Source organism: Pseudonaja textilis, chromosome 11, assembly GCF_049901715.1.
Source record: "Pseudonaja textilis isolate UNSWEBS1 chromosome 11, rPseTex1.2, whole genome shotgun sequence".
Classification (NCBI taxonomy): domain Eukaryota; kingdom Metazoa; phylum Chordata; class Lepidosauria; order Squamata; family Elapidae; genus Pseudonaja; species Pseudonaja textilis.
This window is the reverse complement of record NC_142000.1, coordinates 21656758-21679545: the sequence shown is the minus strand read 5'-3', so window position 1 is coordinate 21679545 and position 22788 is coordinate 21656758. Positions and strand designations below refer to the sequence as shown.

At 51.4% G+C, this 22788-nt stretch overlaps 1 protein-coding gene across 1 annotated transcript in view; it reads right to left on the bottom strand.

Moving 5' to 3' along the window:
- ZFPM1 (zinc finger protein, FOG family member 1) overlaps positions 1–22519 on the bottom strand; it is a 69959-nt gene extending 47440 nt beyond the window's left edge. The window contains 1 exon segment of the mRNA XM_026719833.2: positions 22323–22519. Coding sequence (XP_026575618.1) covers positions 22323–22362 — 40 coding nt within the window. The 5' untranslated portion in view covers positions 22363–22519.
- Positions 22520–22788: the final 269 nt, after the last annotated feature.

The following is a 22788-nucleotide window of genomic DNA, read 5'->3' as shown; positions in this document are numbered from 1 at the left end:
CCACCACAGAACTTGTGACCTCAAAAACCTTGGCAGGGGCCTGTCCTGAGTGGTTGTCTCTCGCCAGCTATTTTCTCTTTCTGGAGGACCAACTGGGCAAAATGAACCAATGGATGGAGCAGAGTTTGGATGCTCCTAAGACTATCCAACCTCATCAAACCTGTGACCAGCCACCAGCCAGAGCATGGAACAAACTCAAAGAAGCAGTTCAAGATTGGAAGATGTGGAGACACCTGGCCCACAGAATCGCCAAACGTTGGATAGGACTGAACGGAGAACATCACGTCACATCATCAGGACTATCCAAGTCTCATCTCCTCCAAAGCCTCCAATGTTGTGAAAAATATTTCAGATGGCAAGCTCTTCATAACCACACACAAATCCTGGAATAACACTAGTGCTCAGGTCCCACAGGTGCTTTTCCAAAAGAAACCGAAGAAGCCTCTTGGATGAGAAGCGAAATGTTTTCAAAGAAAAAACCAAGGAAGCCCAGTTGCCTTTGGAGGGTGGGGGGATCAACCTTGAGTTGGATGATGGAGAATCTCCATAGACCCAGGTGCTACCTACACCCCCTACCACCAGCAGCACCAGGGAAGTTGTTGAATTCAACTCAGTTCTATATCCACAACTGGTGCCTGACGTGTGCTGGGACATCTTCCAAGACGTTGAGAGCTGCAAACCCTCCAGGTCTGAAAGAAGTCCATTCAGAGGTGGGATATGTCATCTTTCTGTTTATTAAATCTACATGCCGCCCATTTCCTGCTGTAGTGACTCTGGGTGGCAAATTAGCTCCAATGGAAAAGGATCTAATGGACTCTCGCAGAGATTATCTTTAGGGCCCCATAATATATAGAAATTCTGGTGCTTATTAAAAACGGTTTCTGTGTGCATCACGTTTCTGCTGTTCCCCCCGCCCTGCCCCGCTTGTTTCCAAAAACAATAGGATGCCTTTTCTAAATATAGGAGACACTTGACTTCTAAAAGCCCCAAACCCAGACATCACACTGCTATCCATCTGAAGGTTCTATGAAGCGAAGAGAATTGGGGGGGAAACCTCCAATATTTGTGCATTCCTCAAATAAACTATAAAAGGAAACTCCCGGCTACAATCATGTGGTGAGGCAGCAAGGCAAGGCTCGCTACTAATATATTGATTTGTGGTCCTTTACTCCAGATCTTACTCTCCGACCCCCAAAACACAGACCTTTTGTTTACATTAAGAGAGCGTTTTTTCCCCCTCTGCTTCCTTTCCCATGGTGTGCGTGTGTGTGTGTGTGTGTGTGGTGTGCCTTGTTCCCAGAGTTGTTTTGACTTCATTTGCAAAGAGGTGGGGGGGTAGGGCTTAAGAAAAAAAAATAATGTACAATTTTAATTTAATGGTAACATTTTATCACCAGTTCCATGAATTATCAAGGCACCAGGGTTTGTGTGTTTTCTGTTCTTGGCATTTTGGTGGAGCGAGATAAGGGTAAAAAACAACAGAGCTGCTCAGAGAGTGAAAAAAAAAAAAGAGAGAGATAGATAACAAAGATATCAACTCCTACACAAAACAGCCCTGGACTTATCTCTGCTTTTTATCGCAGTTCCTTTAAAATAAGAGTTGTGGGGGGGGAGGGGGGGAGAGAAGGAACAGCCCGGCTGGAATGGGGCAGCGGGTTGGAAATGAACTTTATCCTGCTCCTTCTTTAGTTAGAAAATTTAGCGGGGAGAGCATCGCCGATGGGAGGGCCTGCTTGCAAAAGGTCAGCTGGCTTAATATGTCCAGGATTTACTTTGTTGTAAGATGAAATAAAGCCCGCAACCCCCTCAAAGGGATTATTTATGGGTTGCAAAGACATACATCCCTCGTGCGTTGGGAAGCCAAAGGTGGAGTTGCAGGTTGCCTTTAAAAAGCATCGTATGCCAAAAACTGTCTGAAAGGCAAAAAAATAAAAAAAATAAAAAATGGTTGTCTTTAGGGCAGCGCTTCCCCATTTTGATCACTGGAAGATAGGTAGACTTCAGCTCCCAGAATCCCCCAGCCAGGCACCGGAAGTCCACCCATCTGCCAGTAGTCAAGATGGCGAATTCCTGCTCTAAAGAGAGATGTCTACATTGACTGCAAATGGATTCTCTTCCATCTTCTTGAGGGGCTCTGGGACCCAAGGAATTGCTATTTTCCTCCCCAGAATAAGGGGTCTGCCAAACCACTCTTTCCCTCCTCAAAAATCAGAAAACCTTCCTTATTTCTTGGGAAGAAGCCCTGGACACGCAGCATGGAACTGTGGTGTACTTTGTTTACATATTAAGGTAGAACATGGCGGACGCCTTACCCTTATAATCCGTACTCAGCAATGGACATTCAGAGCTTCAGGACTCTCTAGGCCAGGGGTCTCCAACCTTGGCAACTTTAAGACTTGTGGACTTCAACTCCCAGAATTCCCCAGCCAGCAGGGAATTCTGGGAGTTGAAGTCCACCCCTCTTAAAGTTGCCAAGGTTGGAGTCCACTGCTCTAGGCAAGCCCAGAGGTGCCCTTAACAAAGTGCCTTTACCAAGTGCTGCAACCATTCAAAATGACGCTCTGGGGGGCTTCTCCAAGCAGCCAAGACCTGTCCATCTCGGGGGCCTCTAAAAAGGCAGGGAAGGTAGAAAGAGAAGGGAGGTTTGGAAGTGCCCAAGATTAGAGGTATCTTCACCCTCTAAAGTTGCGTCATGCTTGAGAGAACCTATGTTTTTTTTCTTTAAAAAAATTCTCTAACTCTGCCTCTAAAGACCGATTTCCAACCCGATAGCCTTCAGAGGTTTGCTATGCTCCAATGCACTCGTAAAACACCAAGCTGGGTGAGGTTTCTCCCACAGCTTTAGGGCAGCTCTGAAAGATTATTCACCTCTGGCCTGCTGGAGGCCTTATCCTGCACCTGCAGGATGGACCTTCTTGGGATCCAGGCCTCTTAGCCATAGCGCCCACTCCGGGTCACTGAAGTCTTTGGGTCCAGGGTGCTCCCTGTTGGCTTTCAGGCTGAGTTTAGTAGCCCATAAAGAGTTAGCAGCTGCAGGTTTCTCATGGGGAGGATTGGAGGAAATCTCAGGTCTGATCCAGGGGTTAAAGACACTTAACCTTCCTTCCTTTGAGGAGGGGGAGGAGGAGGAGGAAGAGGAGGAGGAGGAGAACTCCCAACCAAGGGGGGTGAGGGGCCCCCTACCAACCTATCCAATCTAGAATGCCAAATCTATGGGTTTACGGGGAGCCTCCCTGAGTGGCTATTCGCCATTTGAGGTTTGATGTCTGGCTGTGTCTTCATCATCACCATCTAAAGATACTTCTGGGTGGAGGGGAAATGAGTGCCAGGCCAGATTTGGGTAGGCGGTCCAGCGTATCCCACCATATAACTGAATAACAGGACTGGAAGGGACCTTGGAAGTCTTCTAGTCCAGAATTCTAGTCCAGTTGAAGTCCACAAGCCTTAAAGTGGCCAAGGTTGGAGACCCCTGGATCTGGTCCAACCCCCTGGTCAAGCAGGAGCCCAATGCCATTCCAGACAACGTTGGGAGAAAGGAAGCCAGCGTGGATCCATCTCCTGGGCGGGTCCTTTACTTAGAAGATCTGGAAGCGCCACACGGAAGGAAGTGGGCTTTCCTTTGCCTTCCATGGGTTGACTACCGGTGTCCAACCACACACAAGAGCCAACAGGCGCTACATTCGTGCACTTGGTGATGCAAAACTGCGTATCTGTGAGATGCAATCCCTGCATTGCTGAACACCCACATACGCACCCATAGAGCCAGACCCACCGGCACACGGTCCCCACCAGAAGGGCGCCCCGTGTTCTCTCTTTGTGGGGTTTGCAAATTCTTGCCCAGGGCCTGGCTGTGCTCCATGCGCAAAGCCACAAAAGAGCCAGGCTTGGTGTGCTGGTGGGAACATGGGGCAGGGCACAAGAGGAGGGAGGGCGGCGGGCGGGGAGAGCCGAGGAAGGGACTCAAGGCTCTTCCTCCCCTCCCCTTCCCCTCCCCCTCCCCCCCCACTCCATCCCTACCTTCTTTTTGAAAAACATAATTTATCTGTGTATTATCAAGAAATCCAGACACTTTAATCAGTGAGCTATGAAGTCAGTATTTCCATTCTTATCTCGTGGAGGAGTGGAAATGGAGGAGATCGGCAGCTCCCAGCCGGCCAGTGGTGGGGAATGCTAATGGGGGAAGGGGCTGAGCGATTGGCTACGGAGCGCTGCTAATCTCCCCCATTATCAAAGCCTTATCAGTGCACCCATCAGTGGTGCGGTAATGGGCAGTTCAACTTTCCACATTATCATATCCGCTGAAACCAGCACAAGAGGGAGAGCGAGCGGGCGAGCGAGCGAGCGAGAAGAGAGGGGCCTCGGCTGGGGAGGGCAGCCAGGGGCTCCTCTGAGCTGCCCAAGACAGACAGACAGACAGACAGACGGACGGAGGGAAGGGGGTGAGGGAAAGAGGGGAGAAGGGCACCAGGGCTGGGGGGCGGGGGGCGATGAGTCAAGCCAGACGCTGGGCCAAGCAAAGGAACAGGTTCGCATGGACGCTCGCTGGTTGTCTCCCTGGGCTGGGCCATTTCCTTTTTCCTGCATGGCCCCAAAGCCAGAGGTCTGTTTTCTTTGGAGCGCAGGGTGGTTTGTAAAGACAAGAGAGACATCCATCCCTGAGATCAACTAGCGGGCTGTTTCAGGGGGTCTGATGAAGGCCCCAAACTCCTAAGAGGCCCACGGAACCAGGGACCCGCTCTTGTTTCTCCCTCGGAACCTCCCCCATTAGCCAGACATTATTCCTTGCGGTGGTCAACTTGGTGCTACTTAACCCTGGTGGACCTCAAAGGCCACGCTGGTGGAGGACCCTGCGAGATGAGCATCTCCAGAACTCCAGGGTTGGAAAGCAGACTTGGGGTGTCTCTTCCCACCCCCACCCCCTCAACTCCTGGAGACTCCAAATAAGGCCAAGAGGCCAACTTCTAAACCAGGCTGAGAAAGATCCTGCTTGGATCTTTCGGATCTGGAGATCAACAAAGTCAAGATAACGGCTGTAACTTCCCCTCCCCTTTCCGTGTGGAAGGCATTGCATGGTTGTGGCCGCCATCTTGTCTTCCGGGACCCCTCCCCTCCCTGCAAGCACCCCTTGCTATGCATCTGAAAAAATACACCACCAGCCCCCTCAAGGCTAATTTAAGGAAGGCAGAGTGATGGAATCTCATCTCGCAACTTAAGCTTCCAACATCTCCCTGCTTTGCACATTGGGGAGTTTTTAGCCAATACCACTCCCTTCCCAGACCGATCCCTGAGTGAGACGGCAGGGAAAGGGCCGGCCAGTCTCTGGGGCCCACTCCATCTTTGTCTGTTGACAGCAGTGACCCAAGCCGCCAGGGCAGTCTTGTGCCGGTGACACCTTCACCAGCCCAGGCTGACCGCACAGTGGTGGGACACCTCTGGATGACCGTCCCTCCCTCTCTCGCCTCCTCTTGCTTGGACACAGGAAACACCCCCCACTTCTCTCCACCCTCCTCCAATATTTGGCTGGGCTGAAGAGCGGCAACAGGTCCAACATTTTTCAGGGCTCTTCGGTTGCACCCCTAATTGCGACACCCTCCTTTCTACACCACACTGAATCCTAAAACCCCGATGCTGGCTGCTAATCCTAATTGCCTGCGCATGGCATTCATTCCAGCCATAGAATTCTGCAGCGGTAACTGGCTTTTGCCTCCTGCTGATATTTCTACACTAGCTCAGCACTGCTCTGCTCCCTGAGTCAAAAAACATGTTCGCACACTCGGATAAGCCAACACTGTTGAGCTCCAGGTTCAGGTTTGGCTTTCAAGCTAGCTGTCTGCCCCCCCCCCAAAAAAAAAAAACCCAACAGGGCAAGAAGAAACTTATTCTGACCTCCTTCTAATTGCATTCAGATGCAAATAAGAGAGTATTTTATATAACGCTGCCGAGCTCTGGGGCAGATTGTTGAGGTGCATGCAAACTTTCTCAGCTTCGTGCAGCATCCTGGGTTGGTTTCGAAAGGAAGATTTGCTTAACTGTAATTTAATGAATATCCCTGAATAGCTGGGTGGACTGGACCTTAACATTTGAACCACTGTATTTGCCACACACTAAATAAATAGAATGAACATCCTGGAACTGGCCGGGTTCAGACAACAGAGCCACATGCAAACCCACCCCGTTGCATGACGCAGTCGGAGGCAGCATCTGCAGCCTGTTCACTCACTTAGGTAGCCAGTCTCACAAAAAGGGATGCTTTGGGCTATGCACACCAACGCCTGACTCTGGCTAATTTCCAGAGCGGGTCGGGGAAGGAGGGGGAAAATGTGCTGGCTTTCAGAATAAAATAAGCAATAGTCAGAGAGATGATTAACAAATTAGAGAAAAGGCATTTCCGTCTCTGCTGGCAAATCAGAGATGTCACCAAAACTCGCTGATGTGAGAAGGGAGGAGATAGCAGATATTTTGGAGAGGAGAGAGGGAGGAGGAAGAGGCAGTGGGCTTATCTGGAATGACTCAGAAACATTCATTCCTTAACCCTATTCCAGCCAAGGTCAATTGCTGCATTCCTCTCTCCGTTTCATCCTTTCCCCAAAACACGTTGCTACAGAACAATGAAAGAGTCATCTTCTTCTTCTCTTTTTTTTCCCCTTTCTCCTCCAAAAAATGCCCAGTCTGGACAATAGCCGGGTTTCTATTCAGTCCAGGAAACTTTGCCGCACCAATGCAGAAAGGAACATTCCCGCATCACAGCACAATGGTTGGCCTTCAGATATGGTGGAAAGCCATAGCATGATTGATCTGGCCCCGCTTCTGCTTATTGTGGGAAGCACTTTCAACAAACTACTGCTACAACAGATTGTGGCTTAGAGGAAGGGTCTCCAACCGTGGCAACTTGAAGACTGGCTGAGGAATTCTGGGAGTTGTAGTTCACAAGTCTTCAAGTTGCCACGGTTGGAGACCCCTGGCTTAGAGGAATGTGTGAATCAAGAGTCTTTTGGGAAGGTCTACTAGTGAATCTATTTCTGAAATGTTGCAAGAAGAAGAGCTCTGAAGTTATTCAGGTCAAGGCTGGTCAAACCAGATCTGGCCAACCCGAGGCATCTGGAGATCCTGTCCCCTTGCCTGGAGGTCTTCCAGGCCCACTGGCTCTGGTATTCAAGGAGGAAACACAGCCACCAAGAGTAGAAGCCAGCTGATCCTCCGTGCCTTTCCCCAGCCCCTTTAAAAAAAAACCCACCGCTGCTTCTGAAGTTCTTCCTTTGATCAGTCCTGAATTTCTGCACACCCAACTGGAATGGGCAACCCTGATTTGCAGATCACACATGATTTCAACTCATGGGATTCCCTGATCTCTTTTTAGCTTCGTTAAAGGAGAGATGTTTTGGTCCCCTAAACTTTTACTTGGGCCTTATCTTCACCTTGCCTTCATGGTCTCTGCTGGGAAGGGACTGGGCTGCAGGAAGGATCTTTACAAGATGCCTGCCGGCATTAAGGGGAACGTTGTGCTCGAGAGAGGAAACCTGTAAGAAATTGTGCAGGACCAGCAACCTATGGCTGTGAGGGGGGGGCCGTCCACTGTGCAGAGAGAAACCAAGAGGTGGGACAATTCCCTGAGACCCAAATCAAGGCACTGGTCCTCAGTCATGCCACCATTCCAGTGATAACAGAAGGGCCGCTTGTCCCTCAAGATGAGCCCCGTTGAGGTCCCCCTGGTGAGCATCTCCGAAGAGAAGATCCAAGGGGTGAAACTGTTTGTCACCAGGACTGCAGCTCAGTTTAGGATGGGGCTTAAAATCCCATGCATTGGCCTAGGCCAGAGGTCTCCAAACTTGGCAACTTTAAGACTTGTGGACTTCCAACTCCCAGAATTCTCCAGCCAGCTAGAGTTGAAGTCCACAAGTCTTAAAGTTGCCAAGTTTGAAGACCTCTGGCCTAGGCCTTCAGTGCTCAGCTTTATTGTTTCCATAATCACTATTACAAATGTTTTAATACATTAAAGCAGCCTTACAAGTTTAATAATAAAGTACAATTGGCCTCATTGTGTCTGCTTTCCCCAAACCCTAGAAGCCAAGTTACTCCAGAGAGCTTCTGGTGAACCAATGGAGGCCCAGCTCAGAATGCTGTTGATGGCTTCAGTATTTCGCCTATTCTCCCTCCTACCCTGAATGTCTTGTTTAGACTTATTTGTCCTTTCCCAATCTTGTGATTTTTTTAAAAAGCTGTCAGCTGCCCCCATTCCTAACAGACAGGAAGTAGCAGGTGAAGCTAGGCAGAATCACGTCTGATACTTGTACAATTAGCACAGCCCCCCCCCCACCCCACCCCCCAAGGCTGTGTGCTTTCTCCACTTCTCTTCTTCCTATATACCAATGACTGCATCTCAAACATCCATCTGTTAAACTACTGAAGTTTGCTGATGAGACAAAAGTGATTGGTCTCATTCAAGACAGCGATGAATCCGCATACAGACGAGAGGTTATACAACTTGCCTCATGGTGTAACCGGAACAATCTGCAACTGAACACACTCAAAACTGTAGAAATGGTGGTAGACTTTAGGAGAAACCCTACTAACACCACTTATAATACTAGACAGCACAGTATCAACAGTAGAGACCTTCAAATTTCTAGGTTCTACTATTTCACATGACCTAAAATGGACACCTCAAAAACCACCAACATCAAAAAACGTCATCAAAAAAGCACAACAAAGAATGTTCTTTCTGCAACAACTCAGGAAGCTCAAACTGCCCAAGGAGCTGCTGATCCAGTTCTACAGAGGAATGACTGAGTCTGTCATCTGCACCTCTATAACTGTCTGGTTTGGCTCTGCAACCCAACAGGACAGACACAGACTTCAGAGAGGAATTAGGACTGCAGAAAAAACAATGGCTACCAACCTGCCTTCCATGGAGGACCTGTATCCTGCACGAGTCAAAAAGAGGGCTGTGAAAATATCTGAAGACCCCTCACATCCCGGACATAAACTGTTTCAACTCCTACCCTCAAAACGATGCTATAGAGCACTGCACACCAGAACAACTAGACAAAAGGACAGTTTTTCCCCAAAAGCCATTACTCTGCCAAACAATTCCCTCTACACTGTCCAACTATTTACTAAATCTCTACTATTATCACTATTAATCATCTCATCACTCTTTATCACCCATCCTCTCCCACTTGTGACTGTAGGACTGTAACTTTGTCACTTGCATCCTTGCGATTTATATGGACTGTTTCCTAGTATGATTTGATTGCTTATTGTACCCTCTGACTATTATTAAGTGTTGTACCTGATGATTCTTGACTCTTGGCGAATGTCTCTTTTCTTTTATGTACACTGAGAGCTTCTGCACCAAAGACAAATTCCTTGTGTGTCCAATCACACTTGGCCAATAAAGAATTCTATTCTATTGTATTCATTTTGGAATTGGTTAGCCTTAGAAATTTGTTTTATAAATAAACAAACGCTCCTTACTTGCAATTCCTGCACCCTCTGGGGCTGTGGTGATTACACGGGAGGGAGGGAGGGAGGGAGGGAGGAAGATCAGAAAAATTGAGGGGGGGGGAGGAAAATGTAAATGTTCTAAATCAAAAAAATGATACATAAATTTATAGGGGGTCGTATTTGAGAGGTACTCACCGACCTAAGGGGACCAGCTCTCCCCGTCTTGAGACTTTTATTCACTGATAATATCCATCACTCACTTTGAGTTCAGGAATCTGTTCTCTCGCTTTCCAAGCAGGAAATACAATACTCTTTATTCACTCCTCCACATAAAAGATGTATTTTCAACCTGCTTTTCATCCAGCTGTCGGTCACCCCGTCCTCCCTTCCTCAGAGAGGTCCCCCCTCCCCCCCGCTGCCCCGCCACTTTCTTGCCTTGAGAACTGCCCACAAAACAAAAACTTTACACGGGCGAAGAATCAGAAACCACAGATGGGCATTAAATTAATTAATCGGACCCTCTGATGTGGCTTCCTATGAATCGTTTCCTGATATGGTTGCTGGGACCGGGCTGGTTGGGAGCCTTGTGTCCGGCTTCATTTTCTCTTGGAAAACTCGCAAGCAGAGTTATGACAATCGGTGACTGAGGAAAACGTGGTTGCGAGCTAAACTTTGCAACACAGCCACACACTGTGTGAACGAGTTGAATACGCCGCCAGTTAAGAAATCTGCCAGCTAATCTCCACAGCGTTCTTTGCCAGCCAGAAAATGGAGAACGAGATCTGCCTTAATGGGCAGGCACATGGTTTCTAATGTGGCAATCACAGACTAGTACGAATAGTACACAAACGCACGCACACACATACACACACTCTTATTCAAATTCAACTTTCTGGCCTGCACTTATTGCTTTGCGACATGCTTCCGGCATGGGTCAGAAAGGACATGAAAACACAGGGTAAACATCTGGATTTAAAACTCCAGTTTCAAACTATGACCATGAATCACAGGAAACCTCTTGCCAGAAACCTCCAGTAGATATGCCCCAAATGCCATGTCCTTTTATTTTGACACACTCTGAGATTTGCAAAGAGATCCTGACCGGCGCCAGAGAGAGCCCGAGACCCCACCGGGGGAAGTAAAAATGTAAATATCTAACTTTCTTTGCCTCTTACTACAAAAACTTCCTCCTGGATCGCTTACTGGGATGTGTCAAATTGGGATCCCAGCTGGGAAGAGTCAGCCTGGCCCCAAATACCCCCGGTAGCCTCATCCCTAAAGGAGCACTGGATTGGCCAGTCTCACCAGAAGATAACCATCAGGTTTCTGTTTTGGTGCAGCCAGGGCTTCTTCCTGAAGCTCTTACACCTCGCCTGTGCAGTTTGCATCACGGCCCAGAGGATTACCTTCCTCTCTAGGTGGCCAGTGACTCAGAGGTAGGGGAAGGGAGGATTCTCACCAACCGAAACATGGGTGCATCCCGGGCAACCCTCCCCAGGTGGGCATCTTCTGAATCTGTGGGATACAATTCCGGCCTGGGGGAGAACAAATGGGAAGGCTGGGTCCAGGCCGGGCCACGTTTATACAGGTATAACCTTGACTTACAGCCATTCCAGAGGTGGTTTTCAGCCGGTTCTGACCAGTTCTGGAGAACCGGTAGCAGAAGTTTTGAGTAGGCCGGAATCCCACCTCTGACTGGCCCCTCCAAGCCCATCTCTTCTCCGCCTCTCATCGGGTCCCAGCTGATCGGCTGGGTCTCCTTTGGTTGCCCTGCACGGGAGAACAGAGCTGGAAAGCAGGTTAGTGGGCTGGGGAGAGAAGGGGGATTTTGCAGTATATCCTTCCCCTGCCACGCCCACCAAGCCACGCCCACAGAGCCGGTAGTAAATATTTTTGAATCCCACCACTGCCATCCATTTAGTAACAGATGGTGCCTTCTTGTTTCAGTGGGGTCTCGTCTCTGCCCCTCGGCGTGCTCCTGCGGTGCCCCTCGACAGAATAGCCATCCCATTGTGTCCGAACGTCCATCCAGAGCTTACAGTGGCCCAGTGTCCGATTTTTTTTCAACATAGACCACCACCCTGTCCTGGCATGGCTGGATGGATTGGACATTAACATTTGAACCACTATAAGTCCATGTATTTGTCGTACGCTAAATAAAACAAATACATTCATTTAGTGACTGTTTAAAGTTACAACGTCACTGAAAAAAGTGACTTACGACGGTTGCCGCATCCCCGTGGTCACGTGATCAAAATTCGGATGCTCGGCCACTGGTTCCTGTTTATAATGATTTTGCAAGCTCCTGACCCGCGAAGTCAACGCGGGGAGTCAGATTCAGGCAACAACTGCAGAGTTTCGCGGAACAACCGTAGCTGGAAAGGTAGTAAAACGGAGCAAAATCCCCTTAACTGTCTTGCTTAGCATCAACGGAAGTGTTGGGGGCTCAACTGTGGCCCTAAGTCGAGGACTGCCTGCGTACCGCTGCTTGTAACCGGGGACCCCCGCCAAGCACAGCTTCCCACCGGCTCACTTTGACAACCGAGCTTCTACCCACCGTCAGCCTGAAAGGGCCCCGAGGTCACCTCCTCGTGTGAGAATGTGAAAGGGGCCAAGAGGAACCTGGGCAGGGTCCCCAAGGGGCAGCAGGGCTTTCATGGCCAGCCTCAGGTGAGAAGCAGGACCCAGCCAGGTGTCAAGTAACAACAGGCACAAGAGTTTATTTATCAAGGAGAAATCAGATCCATCACGGTTACCCGGGAGGTTGTGTCTTCCCACACCTTCTAAGGAGCTCCCATCACTCTAAGCCAGCTTAGCATGAGCCAGATCCTCTCTGCCTCTCCAAACCACACAGCCCTGTTGGTAAACTTTCTACTGCCCAACTGGGAAGCAGCCACATCTGAACTCTCGGGGCATCTCGGGTGTCAGGGATGCCCATTGTCCATGGGCAGGCCCACCTCATGGTCCTGCAGGACAGGTTCTGCTGCCAGCCAGGCCTCCACGCCACCAGCTCCCACTTCATTCCAGGCCGATGGCTACAAAGGAAAGCCAGGGACACGCTGGTCAGAGCACCGCAGGAGAGGCGGAAGCCTCCACCTTGGAACAACCGATATACTCTGCAGGTTTTCATTGATTGCTGGCAGAAAAAGAAGGAATCCTTCCCAGGATGGAGGAGGAAAGCCGTAGACTCAAGGACTACCAATCCATGTTGCTGGGAGAGCTCCCTTTGTGTAGGCAGCCTACCTCCCAGTTGTTGGAGAGCCACAACTGGGAAAGACTCCCTGGTCTCTCATGCCTGGATTATCGGGACCAGAAGAGTGACAAAGAGCTGGAGAAACTTAAAGGCTGAGAACAGAGGTTGATCCCTCCAAGGGTGGCGACATTCAGCCACTTCTCACAGTCTTTGTTTTTTTTGCCCCCTGCACAAGACAGGATTGGGTGATCCCTTCCAACTGTACAAGTTTTTGATCCAACCGGCAAGGGTACCGGTCTTCCTCCTCAGCATGCATCGGTTGTGCCCCTTCCCACTGCTGCCAGCTGCGCTTGTGGCCCCCCGGACAGTAGAAACAGCAGCAGAGTCGTATTCGTCTGAATGCCTCAGAAACCCAGACGTGACCTCATTCTGATGAGATGAAAGCCAGCTCCTCCTGCTCACGAGACATCCAGGACAGGTATTCCAGGGGAGAGGATCTAGAGTGTTCTTCTGGTCCTAGAATAGCTTTCCTCTCATGGTGGGTGTGTATGGTTCACACAGTTCTCTTGAGAAATCTCTAACACCGAGAAGGTAAGAAGAGATGGAGAGCGAGGAGGATGGCCTCAGTTACAAGGACCACATGGGCACTGTTGGAGGACCTGATGGTCAAGGTTGAAGACATATCTCCCCAAAGTCCAGCTATGTGGTTGCTAGGACAACCACAAAGTGATATCTATCTATCCATTTATCTATCCATTTATCTATCCATTTATCTATCCATTTATCTATCCATTTATCTATCTATCCATCCATCTATGTATCTATCTATCCATCCACCCACATATACAATTTGTGCTGGCCTGCACACCCATGTGCATAAGAGGATTCAACCCTGTGACTACCTACCTACCTACAGCCCAGAAACCGAGTTTATCCTTTTATCTGCCTTTTGGGAGAATCAGAATGAAACATTCCTTGCAATCCACAGGCAGAGAAAAATAATGCAAGAATAAGGAGACCAACCGCTTTTTAAAAATTCACACACATTTAATAAGCCTCCTTCCATTTAGGGAATAAACCCACGAGGCAGAAAGGGCTGCTGGTTTCCTCTTTAAATGGCATTTCTACAACCCAAGAAACTAGAACATCTACCAGTGGCTTTCCAGCTGCAGATGCAATCCAGCCTGCCTCCTCATTGTCTTCCACATTAGGAAGGAGGTCTTGCCAGATCCCACAGAGAAATATTAGAAAGTCTTCGCCACAACCACCCAGGTCAGACAAGAAAACCTGCAGATTCTCGGAGCCTCCAATCCTCTCACCCCTTCCAAATTTGCTGGATGAGGAATTTCCACCAGCAGGTCTCGTTTGCTCCCTGGGCTTAGTCACGTCAGAGACCATTTCCCACTTCAGCCTCAGGACCATAAGATCCCCAACCAAAAAACGCCCCATTTTAAAAGCCGTCGTTTGGGCAGCCCAGCGCCAGCCTCAGCCCACTGGGAAGCCAAGGCTTCCGGCCCTCCTGTCAGTGTGGTGTCCCAAAAGTCTCTGCAGCAGCCTTGGCAGGTGTGGAGAGACTGATGACAAACCCTCGGCTTCCTTGTAGGTCCTTTGCCCAAAGAAGCTGTGAAGTCAGCACTCGGGGCAGGAAGAACCAAAGCCAAGCTGGAGCAGCCGCCCGCCCAACCAACCGTGTGTGAGTTAGCACCTTATGACTGCCATCAATACTACGGGCAAAATCCAAACGTTCAGCCATAAGTGCCAGTGGAAGAGATACAGGGAAACGATTCCTGTGTGTTTTTATCCTGGGGCGGGGGGGAGTGCCCCTTGCTTACCAACCGGTTTATTTTCTCCCCATCCTCGGACCCACCTCGCTTGACACACACACACACCATAAAAAAAAAAAAGGATGGCAGCTATTTGCACTAAATTGTTTGCCCCGCCACACATCCCGTGCTGTGAAGAACACGCTGCAGTCAGCAAAGAGGACACAAGCATTACGATACAAAAACATTCCCGACTTCCCACGGCAGGTCAGAAACCAAAACAGAAAGGAAGGGCTGCAAGCTGAAAAGAGGCGCTGGGTTGGCCATTGCAGAAAAAAGAAGAGGCAAAGACTGCACGCCGAACAGACCTTATTCCCTTGCAAAGAAGAGGCATTGAAGACGAAGCCGCGGAGGATGCAAACAAGGTTTCAGGTCAGGAGTCAGTCGGCTCTGGGACATGCATGTGCTGCCTTAGAATGGGTTGTCCCGAGCATGGGCAGAGTGTATTCCCACAGCCATACAAAACAAGGACTGTGTGCCACCCTGTGCAAGAACCAATTCTGATGCCAACATCTGTAGCTGTGAGTGGTGTTGGGGGGTGTGTGTGCACGAAGGGAGGCTCAGCCAATCTCATTGTACATGTGTTTTACTCTGACAATAAAGATAATGATAAAGATAATATAATAATAATAATGATAATAATAATAGTAGTAGTAGTAATAGTAATAGCAGCAGCAGCAATCTTGGGGCAACTTCTATACACCTATATTTGGGCGTGCCTGTCCATAACCTCCTTTTGAGTTCATTTTAGTTATTTTGAGGATTAAAAAAAAAGACAAAGGAAGATGCTTTGGAGGATTATAAGCACATTTATAATGTCGCTTAAAATAGTCATTTCGGAGTAAAGTCTTTGGAATGTATTAATTCACAGTGTGTGCAACTCATTGACTCTAACCGAGGGGTCTCCAAACATGGCAACTGTAAGACTTGTGGACTTCAGCTCCAGTTGGCAGAGACCCCTCTCTTCTTTCTTCCCCACAAATGCCAAGGTGGCAAAACTGGAGAGGGTGGGGGCTTAAAAGGCTAGGCCGGCTGAGGAATTCTAGGAGTTGAAGTCCACAAGTCTTACAGTTGCTAAATTTGGAGCCCCCGCTTTGACTGGAGGACAGCAAACATTACAGGTGTTATTTCCTTATTTAACAGAGCCAAGCCAAAAAGATGTGGGAGCCAAGAGCACGCAGGGATCAGAAGTTGGTATGTCCATCCCCCATGACGGTGGCCTGGTTAAGTCCAAACCCAGGAGCAGCTGCTCTGGAGCACTTCCCTGGTTTGTGGATTTCCCCCCCACCCGGGGAGCAGCACTGAAATTTTGCTAACCTAAGGAAAGTGTGCAAACAGGAGATATTTTGCATGACAGACACGGACAAAACGTTTGTCAGGCCACCACTGACGCAGGGCCAGGCTAAGTGGGCACTTTGCCCCTCCTCACTGGGCAAAGTAAGCCTTTTGTCACAAGTCCAGGAGGAGCTCGCACCCCCACCCCCCCGCCCACAAAGGAAACCCAGAACAGAGTTCAAATCAAACCAGAGAGAGAGTTTGAGCTGGTCCAGAAGCAGCCAGGCCCAAATCTCTCGTTGCCCATCACACTGCCAACCCTGGACGTTGGGGAGGGAAATATCCCTCCCCCCCTTTTTAATGTTTATTAAAAAGACGCATTTGCTACACTTAGCAAAAAACCACCGATTAGGATCTAAAAGCTTACTTTGAACCAAGTCACATCTGGGGCTGATAAAACAGACCCAGGGAGGACACGAGCTTTTCTTTTCTTTTAAAAAAGAAGAATGCGTATATATCTCTCTATCTATTTCAGGGGGAGTGTAAGGAAAGCCCCCCACCCACCCCCTCCATCTGATCATTAAAATGCCTGCATTAATCACACTGGCAATGGAACAAATTGCTATGCCCCCCACTTCCCCCCCCCCCGATTCCTCCTTCCCAGGGTCTGTTCTCGCAGCCGACCAATCCTCCTGCCATCTGTTCGGTGGCGATAAAGCGCCTTTTATCTCGCTCTGCCATCTTTATCAGGGGGAGAGATCAGGAACTCGGCTTATCGGCACCTCCGATCTCTTCGGCAGAAAGTGACAGCGGAAGGGAGGGGGTCGAAAGTGGGGGAGGGGAGAGAGAGAGAGAGAGAGAGAGAGAAGTTCTACCAAACTTCAATGCATCCCTTTTTTTCAGCCACCCGCCTAGCCGAACTGGGGGGGTGTGTGTGCCCGTTTTAGTATGCAAGAAAGCACACACACACACACACACACACACAGATGCCCCCACCCCCCACCCCAAGCACAGCCCCCACAACTGCAAGCACATCACCCTCTGGGCTTTATCATCCCCCCCGCCCCCTTCGAAGAGCCCAGGACCGACTCTTGCCGCACGCAGCAGCAGCATCGTTTTCCTCCTCTGCCCACACGCCCCATGTTTGAAGTTAATAAATGTAACCGTCTATCTCTGCTGAGAATCAGCTCCTGGCCCTTTTATTTTTATTTTTTTTCCTATTATTATCAGCTGTCCACATCTATCAAGCAGCAGAACAAAAGAGCCTGGAGAGGAGGGGAGAGCGAAGGAAACAAAACAAATATTGCCAGATGCGTCCTGATGCTGTTCCGAAGCTGCTTTTCCTCCTCCGAAGGGAGGGAAAAACTTGATCAGGAAGGAGAAAGAGGAGGAGGAGGAGGAGGAGGAGGAGGAGACGGGGGATTAGCAGGAACTGCAGCGGCCCTCCTATTGAAGGCAACAATTGTTGGACAGATGGCAGCAAATCTCTCTCTTCTTTCTGACCCCAAAAAGCCAAGAGGGCCAATTGCCAGAGAAAAGCTGCAGAGGGTGTGTGTGTGTGTGTGTGTGTCTGTGTGTGTTAAAAATCAAAAGGACCAAAAATCCTCCCCGGGGAATGTCTTGGTCCCCCCACCCAAGGTGGCACCACCCCACTCTTCCAATTACCACCAGCCTTTAACGCTACAACTCAACAACCCTTTTCAGCTCTCAGGAGAGCCAAGAATGGCTGAACTGCCAGCAGGCATCGTGTCCTTGGCAAAACCGGGAGCAACGCCGGCTGAATCTCACCCCTGCTAAAGACCCTACACAGGCAGTCCTCAACTTATGATTGCAGTTGAGCCCAGAATTTCTGTTGCTAAGTGAGAAATTGGTTAAGTGATTTTTTTTTTGCCTGACTTTACGACTTTTCTTGCCACGTTTCTTAAGTGAATCACTGAAGTTGTTATTAACCCGGTCATTAAGTGAATCCGGCTTCCCCATTGACTTTGCCTGGCAGAACATTGCAAAAGGGGGACCACCTGACCCCAGGACCCTGCAACCGTCATAAATGTGAGTCGGTTGTCAACCATCCAAATGTAAATCACATGAACCATGATGTCGGTCGTAAGTGTGAAAAATGGTCATCACTTTTTTCAGTGCCGTTCTAACTGTGATCAGTCAGTAAATGAACTGTTGTAAGTAGAGGAGTATCTGTATTTGAAGACCCCTGCTTTTAGGGAGAATCCTCCTTACTGATCTTCCACAGAGGAGGAGCTTTGGGGGGGCTATCTTGACTTGGTTGACTCTCCTATGCTCCATTACAGAGGTTGCCAACCAGTGGGCCAGGGACCACTGGCGGTCTGCGAGAAAATTTTGGTGGTCCGCAGAGAAATTATCCCCCCCCCCCCAAAGCACTTAATCCAGGCTGCACAGGAACACAAGGGAGTGCAGCTCACACGGCCTGTCCACCTGCTGGCCCCGATCCTATGGCTGAGCACAAACCTTACCTTGAGTAAAACTGGAGTGGAAGGTAAGACCAACGGTGGTGAGGGAGAGAAATCCACCCTGGGGGGGCTCGCTGACATTGGTGGGAAGTCGGTCCCCTATTCCAGAGGTGCAGGAGTCCCAGGACTGGCCCTTTGGGCATCCTGGAGCAGCTACTCCAATCCATGGCAGGCCGGTGCACCCGGGTGGAGGAGCAGCTGCTCCGGGATGACCAAAGGGCCAGTCCTGGGACTCCTGCACCTCTGGAATAGGGGACCGACTTCCGCACCAACGTCAGCAACCGTCAGTCAAAATTAGTGGTCTGTGGGATTTAAAGTTATGAGTTTGGTGTTCCCTGAGGTCCAAAAGGTTGGCGACCCCTGGTCCCTTAGATTTAATTTTGGGAGGAGTCTCCAGGCCAATCTCTGCCTGGGATTGACCCTTCAAGGAGGGATCAGAATTAGGCCTGGCTGGACTCCCTGGCCGAGGGCCAAAGGCCCCTTTCAAAGCCTGGGAGATGGCCGGGACTGATGAGGAGGAAGTCTTCTCCACGGGGGTGATCGGCAGGAGAAGAATATTTCTGTCTCTCTCTCAAGTGGGGGGGAGGGGGGCTGCTCCGAATTGTCCTGGGACAGGCAGACACGGCCAGGATGATATTTATCTTGGAATCCAGGGTTTTGAGATAAGGAGCCAAGGAAGCCCGGGCACGAGGCCTCCCAGGACCAACAAAGAGCCGCCTGTCCAACCCCTCCCCCACCCCCACCTAAAATAAAAGGGCACCAAGGCAGCAACACGGGTTAAATATAATCCGGGCAGCAGCAGCAGATCCTTATCTAATCAGCTTCGGCCCATCGCAGGCTTCCTCCCTCTGAAAACGGATCTCCCATTCTTTCAGGCCTTATCAGCCTCTCACATCCAGCCCCAGGCAAGGGGGGGGGGGGAGGGGTGCTCAGCCAAAGCAGGAAGCCCCCAGAGCAAGTAAGTCAGCAGCTCTGACCCGAGGAGACCTAGGTGACCTCCTGGTTCTCTGGCCAAAACAAGGAAGGGGCAGCTTTGGCTCTTTGGATGGAAGCAAGAGACGCAAACAAGGAAACGGAGGCCTCCCCTTCCCAGCCCCTCCCAACTGCTCTCCCCCACGCACCCCCTGCATGCATTCTCCTGTTTTCCATCTCACAGGAAGGGGCAACAGAGCCAGGGGTATTTCCCCCCCCACTGCACCTTCCAGCACTTTCCCCCCTGGTTTGGGCTATCCCTGTATGGGCCCCCAGTCCTTCCTTTCTCCCTTCCGGGAAAACAGCTGGATAAGCCAGAGGCTCTTGTGCATGCCCAGGACTGCCCAGCTCAACAAAGCCCACCCCCCCAATCCATTCCAGGATCACCCCCCCCCCCCCTGGAAGCGGAGACAAGGCAAGGCTGGCAAGGGAGGGCTGCCAATGAACGTAGCTGGAAGGAAGCTAACAGCTGGGCAAAGCAGGTTGGAAAGGGGAAGACAGGTGAGGCGAAAGGGGGGGGCAGCACAAGGCCTGCTGGGAAGGAGGGATCGGGACCCCAGGAGGAGGCAGGACCCTCAGCTGCTCCAGATGCCCAGGGTCTTCGGTGTCATATGTCAAGGCAACCCCCGTTCCCCCCGCCCCGTCCCCCAAGATCTGAAGCAGCCAGAAACAAAAGTTGTGAATGCTCCAACATTGGAAGTTTTTAAAAACATGTTGGGCAACCGTTTGTCTGAAGCGGTGTAGGGTTTCCTGCCTAGGCACTGGGGTTGGACTAGAAGACCTCCAAGGTCCCTTCCAACTCTGTTATTCTATTCTATTCTATTCTATTCTATTCTATTCTATTCTATTCTACCTTCTCCAACTCATTCAATTAAAAGGAGCAGCTTTCCTGACTATCCCCAATGACCCCCATCTCTGACCCCAAAGCACCAAACTTCAGCCATGGGGATTATTTTGGCGCCATTCGCCTCCTTGGCCGAATGCTGGCTTGAACCCGGCTAGCTGAGTGCAACGTCTGAAGCAGGCCAGCCTTGACATATGGCATCACAAACCCCCAACATCTTAGCATAGCCTGTTCTGCAAACATATATCAACCTACTACGTGGTTCTGCGTAATGCAGACGTTCAGAAAAGCGGGTAAGATGGCGGTTAAGGTAACCACCATCCGCAAACTCTTTCTTTGGGGACTCTAGCCAGGATTAAACCCAGAAGTTCTCAGGTGCCCATCAACTCCAGGACTGAACTAGCAGGGAGAAGGTACTGACGCCTGACAGCAGCATGAACGAAGAACGGAGATTATCATTAAGTATTATTATTATTACTATATTATTAAACTTATATGCAAATAAACCAGCCTTTCCTCTGGTTGAGAGTTGCGCCACTCCCCCCCCTCCCCACATGACAGAGGACCCACTTGTTAGGGGGTTACCTTTACTGTGCCCCTTCCATCTCTCATTTTAATCCCCCCCAAAAACAATCCATCAGATCTACCTGATTACACAAATCCGGCTCAGGGCAGAGAATCCTTTCACTAGAGAGAAGAAGCGAGAAATTGGCAAGAACAGCCAGAGATCCAGAAAAATTAATGGGACTCTGAATGGGGGGGTGTTGAGGTGGGGGGGGGGGGCGGAGGACAAGAAGAACTTTCATCCAATTTTTTATTTTTTTTTTTTAAGAAGAAGAAGGAAAAAAGTTTGCCTGGGTCTTATCAGCTGAAGGAATCACCTGAGCAGGCAAACAGGTAGATGCAGCTGAGAACGGCAATTATTTCCCCGGTGAAGATAAAAACGCATTATCAGTGGGGGTGGGGGCCGGCGGGGGAGCTGCGCTATCCAGAGATCTCGCTGGGCCTTATCGATGCAGAGATCTGGTCAGGAAGGAAAAGAAAGAAAGAGAGGGAGGGAGGGAGAAAAGCAGCCAAACCTGCCACTGGAAAAGTTTCTCTGTTGATATTAAAAGGCACCGCCACCCCAGTCCTTCCTCCCCCCCCCCCACCAAGAAAAATCTTCCTCTGCAGCCCCCTCTACCCGCTTCCCCACAGCAGAAAGTCAGTCGGGAATCTTTGCAAGCGGGATCTTATCAGGAAGGGCCAAGAGAAAAGGCCGACTCCAGGCGTCCCGGGAGTGGGGAGGATGCTTTGGCTGGCCCCCTCCCCCAATTCAGGTGGGCTCTATCTGGGTCAGGGGAGAGAAGGGAGGCAAAGACAGGGGGTGCGATCAGAAGATGGGGGGGGGAGGGGGCGGCATCATCCACTGTCCAGGTGTCAAGTCTTGCGCAACCTTTGGAGTCCCAGCAAGCTTCCATGCCCGCCCCTTGCAGCTGTTCCTCTCTTTCTTTCTTTCTTTCTTTCTTTCTTTCTTTCTTTCTTTCTTTCTTTCTTTCTTTCTTTTTCTTTCTTTCCTTTCCTTCCTTCCTCTCTCTCTCTCGTCTGCAAAAGTCCCTCCAGATGAAACTTCCCAACGCGAGAACCGGGAGTGAGTCAAGCGCCAGATAAGATCGTAATTTCAGCCCGTCCCGACAGGGCGATCTTATCTCCACGGGGCTCGCAGAAAGGAATATTTTAAGGGCTTATCGCGGCTCCCATCGGGGCGGCGATCGCGGCGGGGAAGCGGCCAGAGGCGGAGCGGCGGGCCAAGGACGCCCCCCGCCCGCCCGCCCGGAGGAAAGGGGGCGCCCCCCCCGCCCCCCCACCGGGGCCCCCTCCGCCTGGGAGCCGGACGGGCGCTGTCAATCACTACGGCGGCGGGGGGGGGGAGCCGCCTCGCCCGCCCCCGGCTCTTCGGGGCAGCTGTCAGGAAGCCCCGGCCGCTCCGGGCCCGGGGAGGGGCGCCGGGAAGCCCCGCGGGACCCCGGAGGGACCCCGCAGTTAAAGTTGCTTTGGGGGCCGGCGGCGGGTGGGAAGGCGAGGCGTCCCTCGCCAAGGAGGAGCGGGGGGGCGGCGGCGGCGGCGGCGGCGGCGGCAAAGTTGGCGCGGGGCTCGTGCGGGTGCCGGGGCGGCCCCTCTCCGTCGGGCTGCGGGAAGGGCGCGCCGGCAGCCCAGGCGAGACTCCCCGACCGGGACGCCCAGCAACTTCGGCCGGGGCGGGAAGAGGAGGAGGAGGAGGAGGAGGAGAAGGAGTGGGGGGCGCTCACGTTTGATCTGCCGGGGCTTGCTCTGCTTCCTCCTGGACATCGCGGGGCGGCGGCTCCGAGTCCCTCCGGCGGCTGCAGCGGCAGGGCGAGGGCGAGGGCGAGGCGGGCGGCTCTCATGCCCACCCGGCGCTCCCAGGGCTGGGCGGCGGGCACCGACCGACCGGGCGGGCGGGCGGGCTGGCTGCTTCCCTCCGCGGCGCCCCGCTGGCCACCCGGCACCGGCCGGCGGCTTTCCTGCTCGGGCTGCTCTCCGCCTCTTCCTCCTCCTCCCCCCTCCCGCCCGCCCGCCGCCGGACCTGCCCTCTGCGCGCGCGCGCTTTTTCTCAATGGAGCCCGGGCGGCAGCGGGCGCGGCGGAGGCTGGCGGGGGGGCGTGGCCACGGCCGGGCAGCTCCCAGGCCATAGGGCGGGCCGGACACGCCCACCGGATAGGGCGGCCCCGGGAGGGGGGGCGGGGCCGGCGGTGA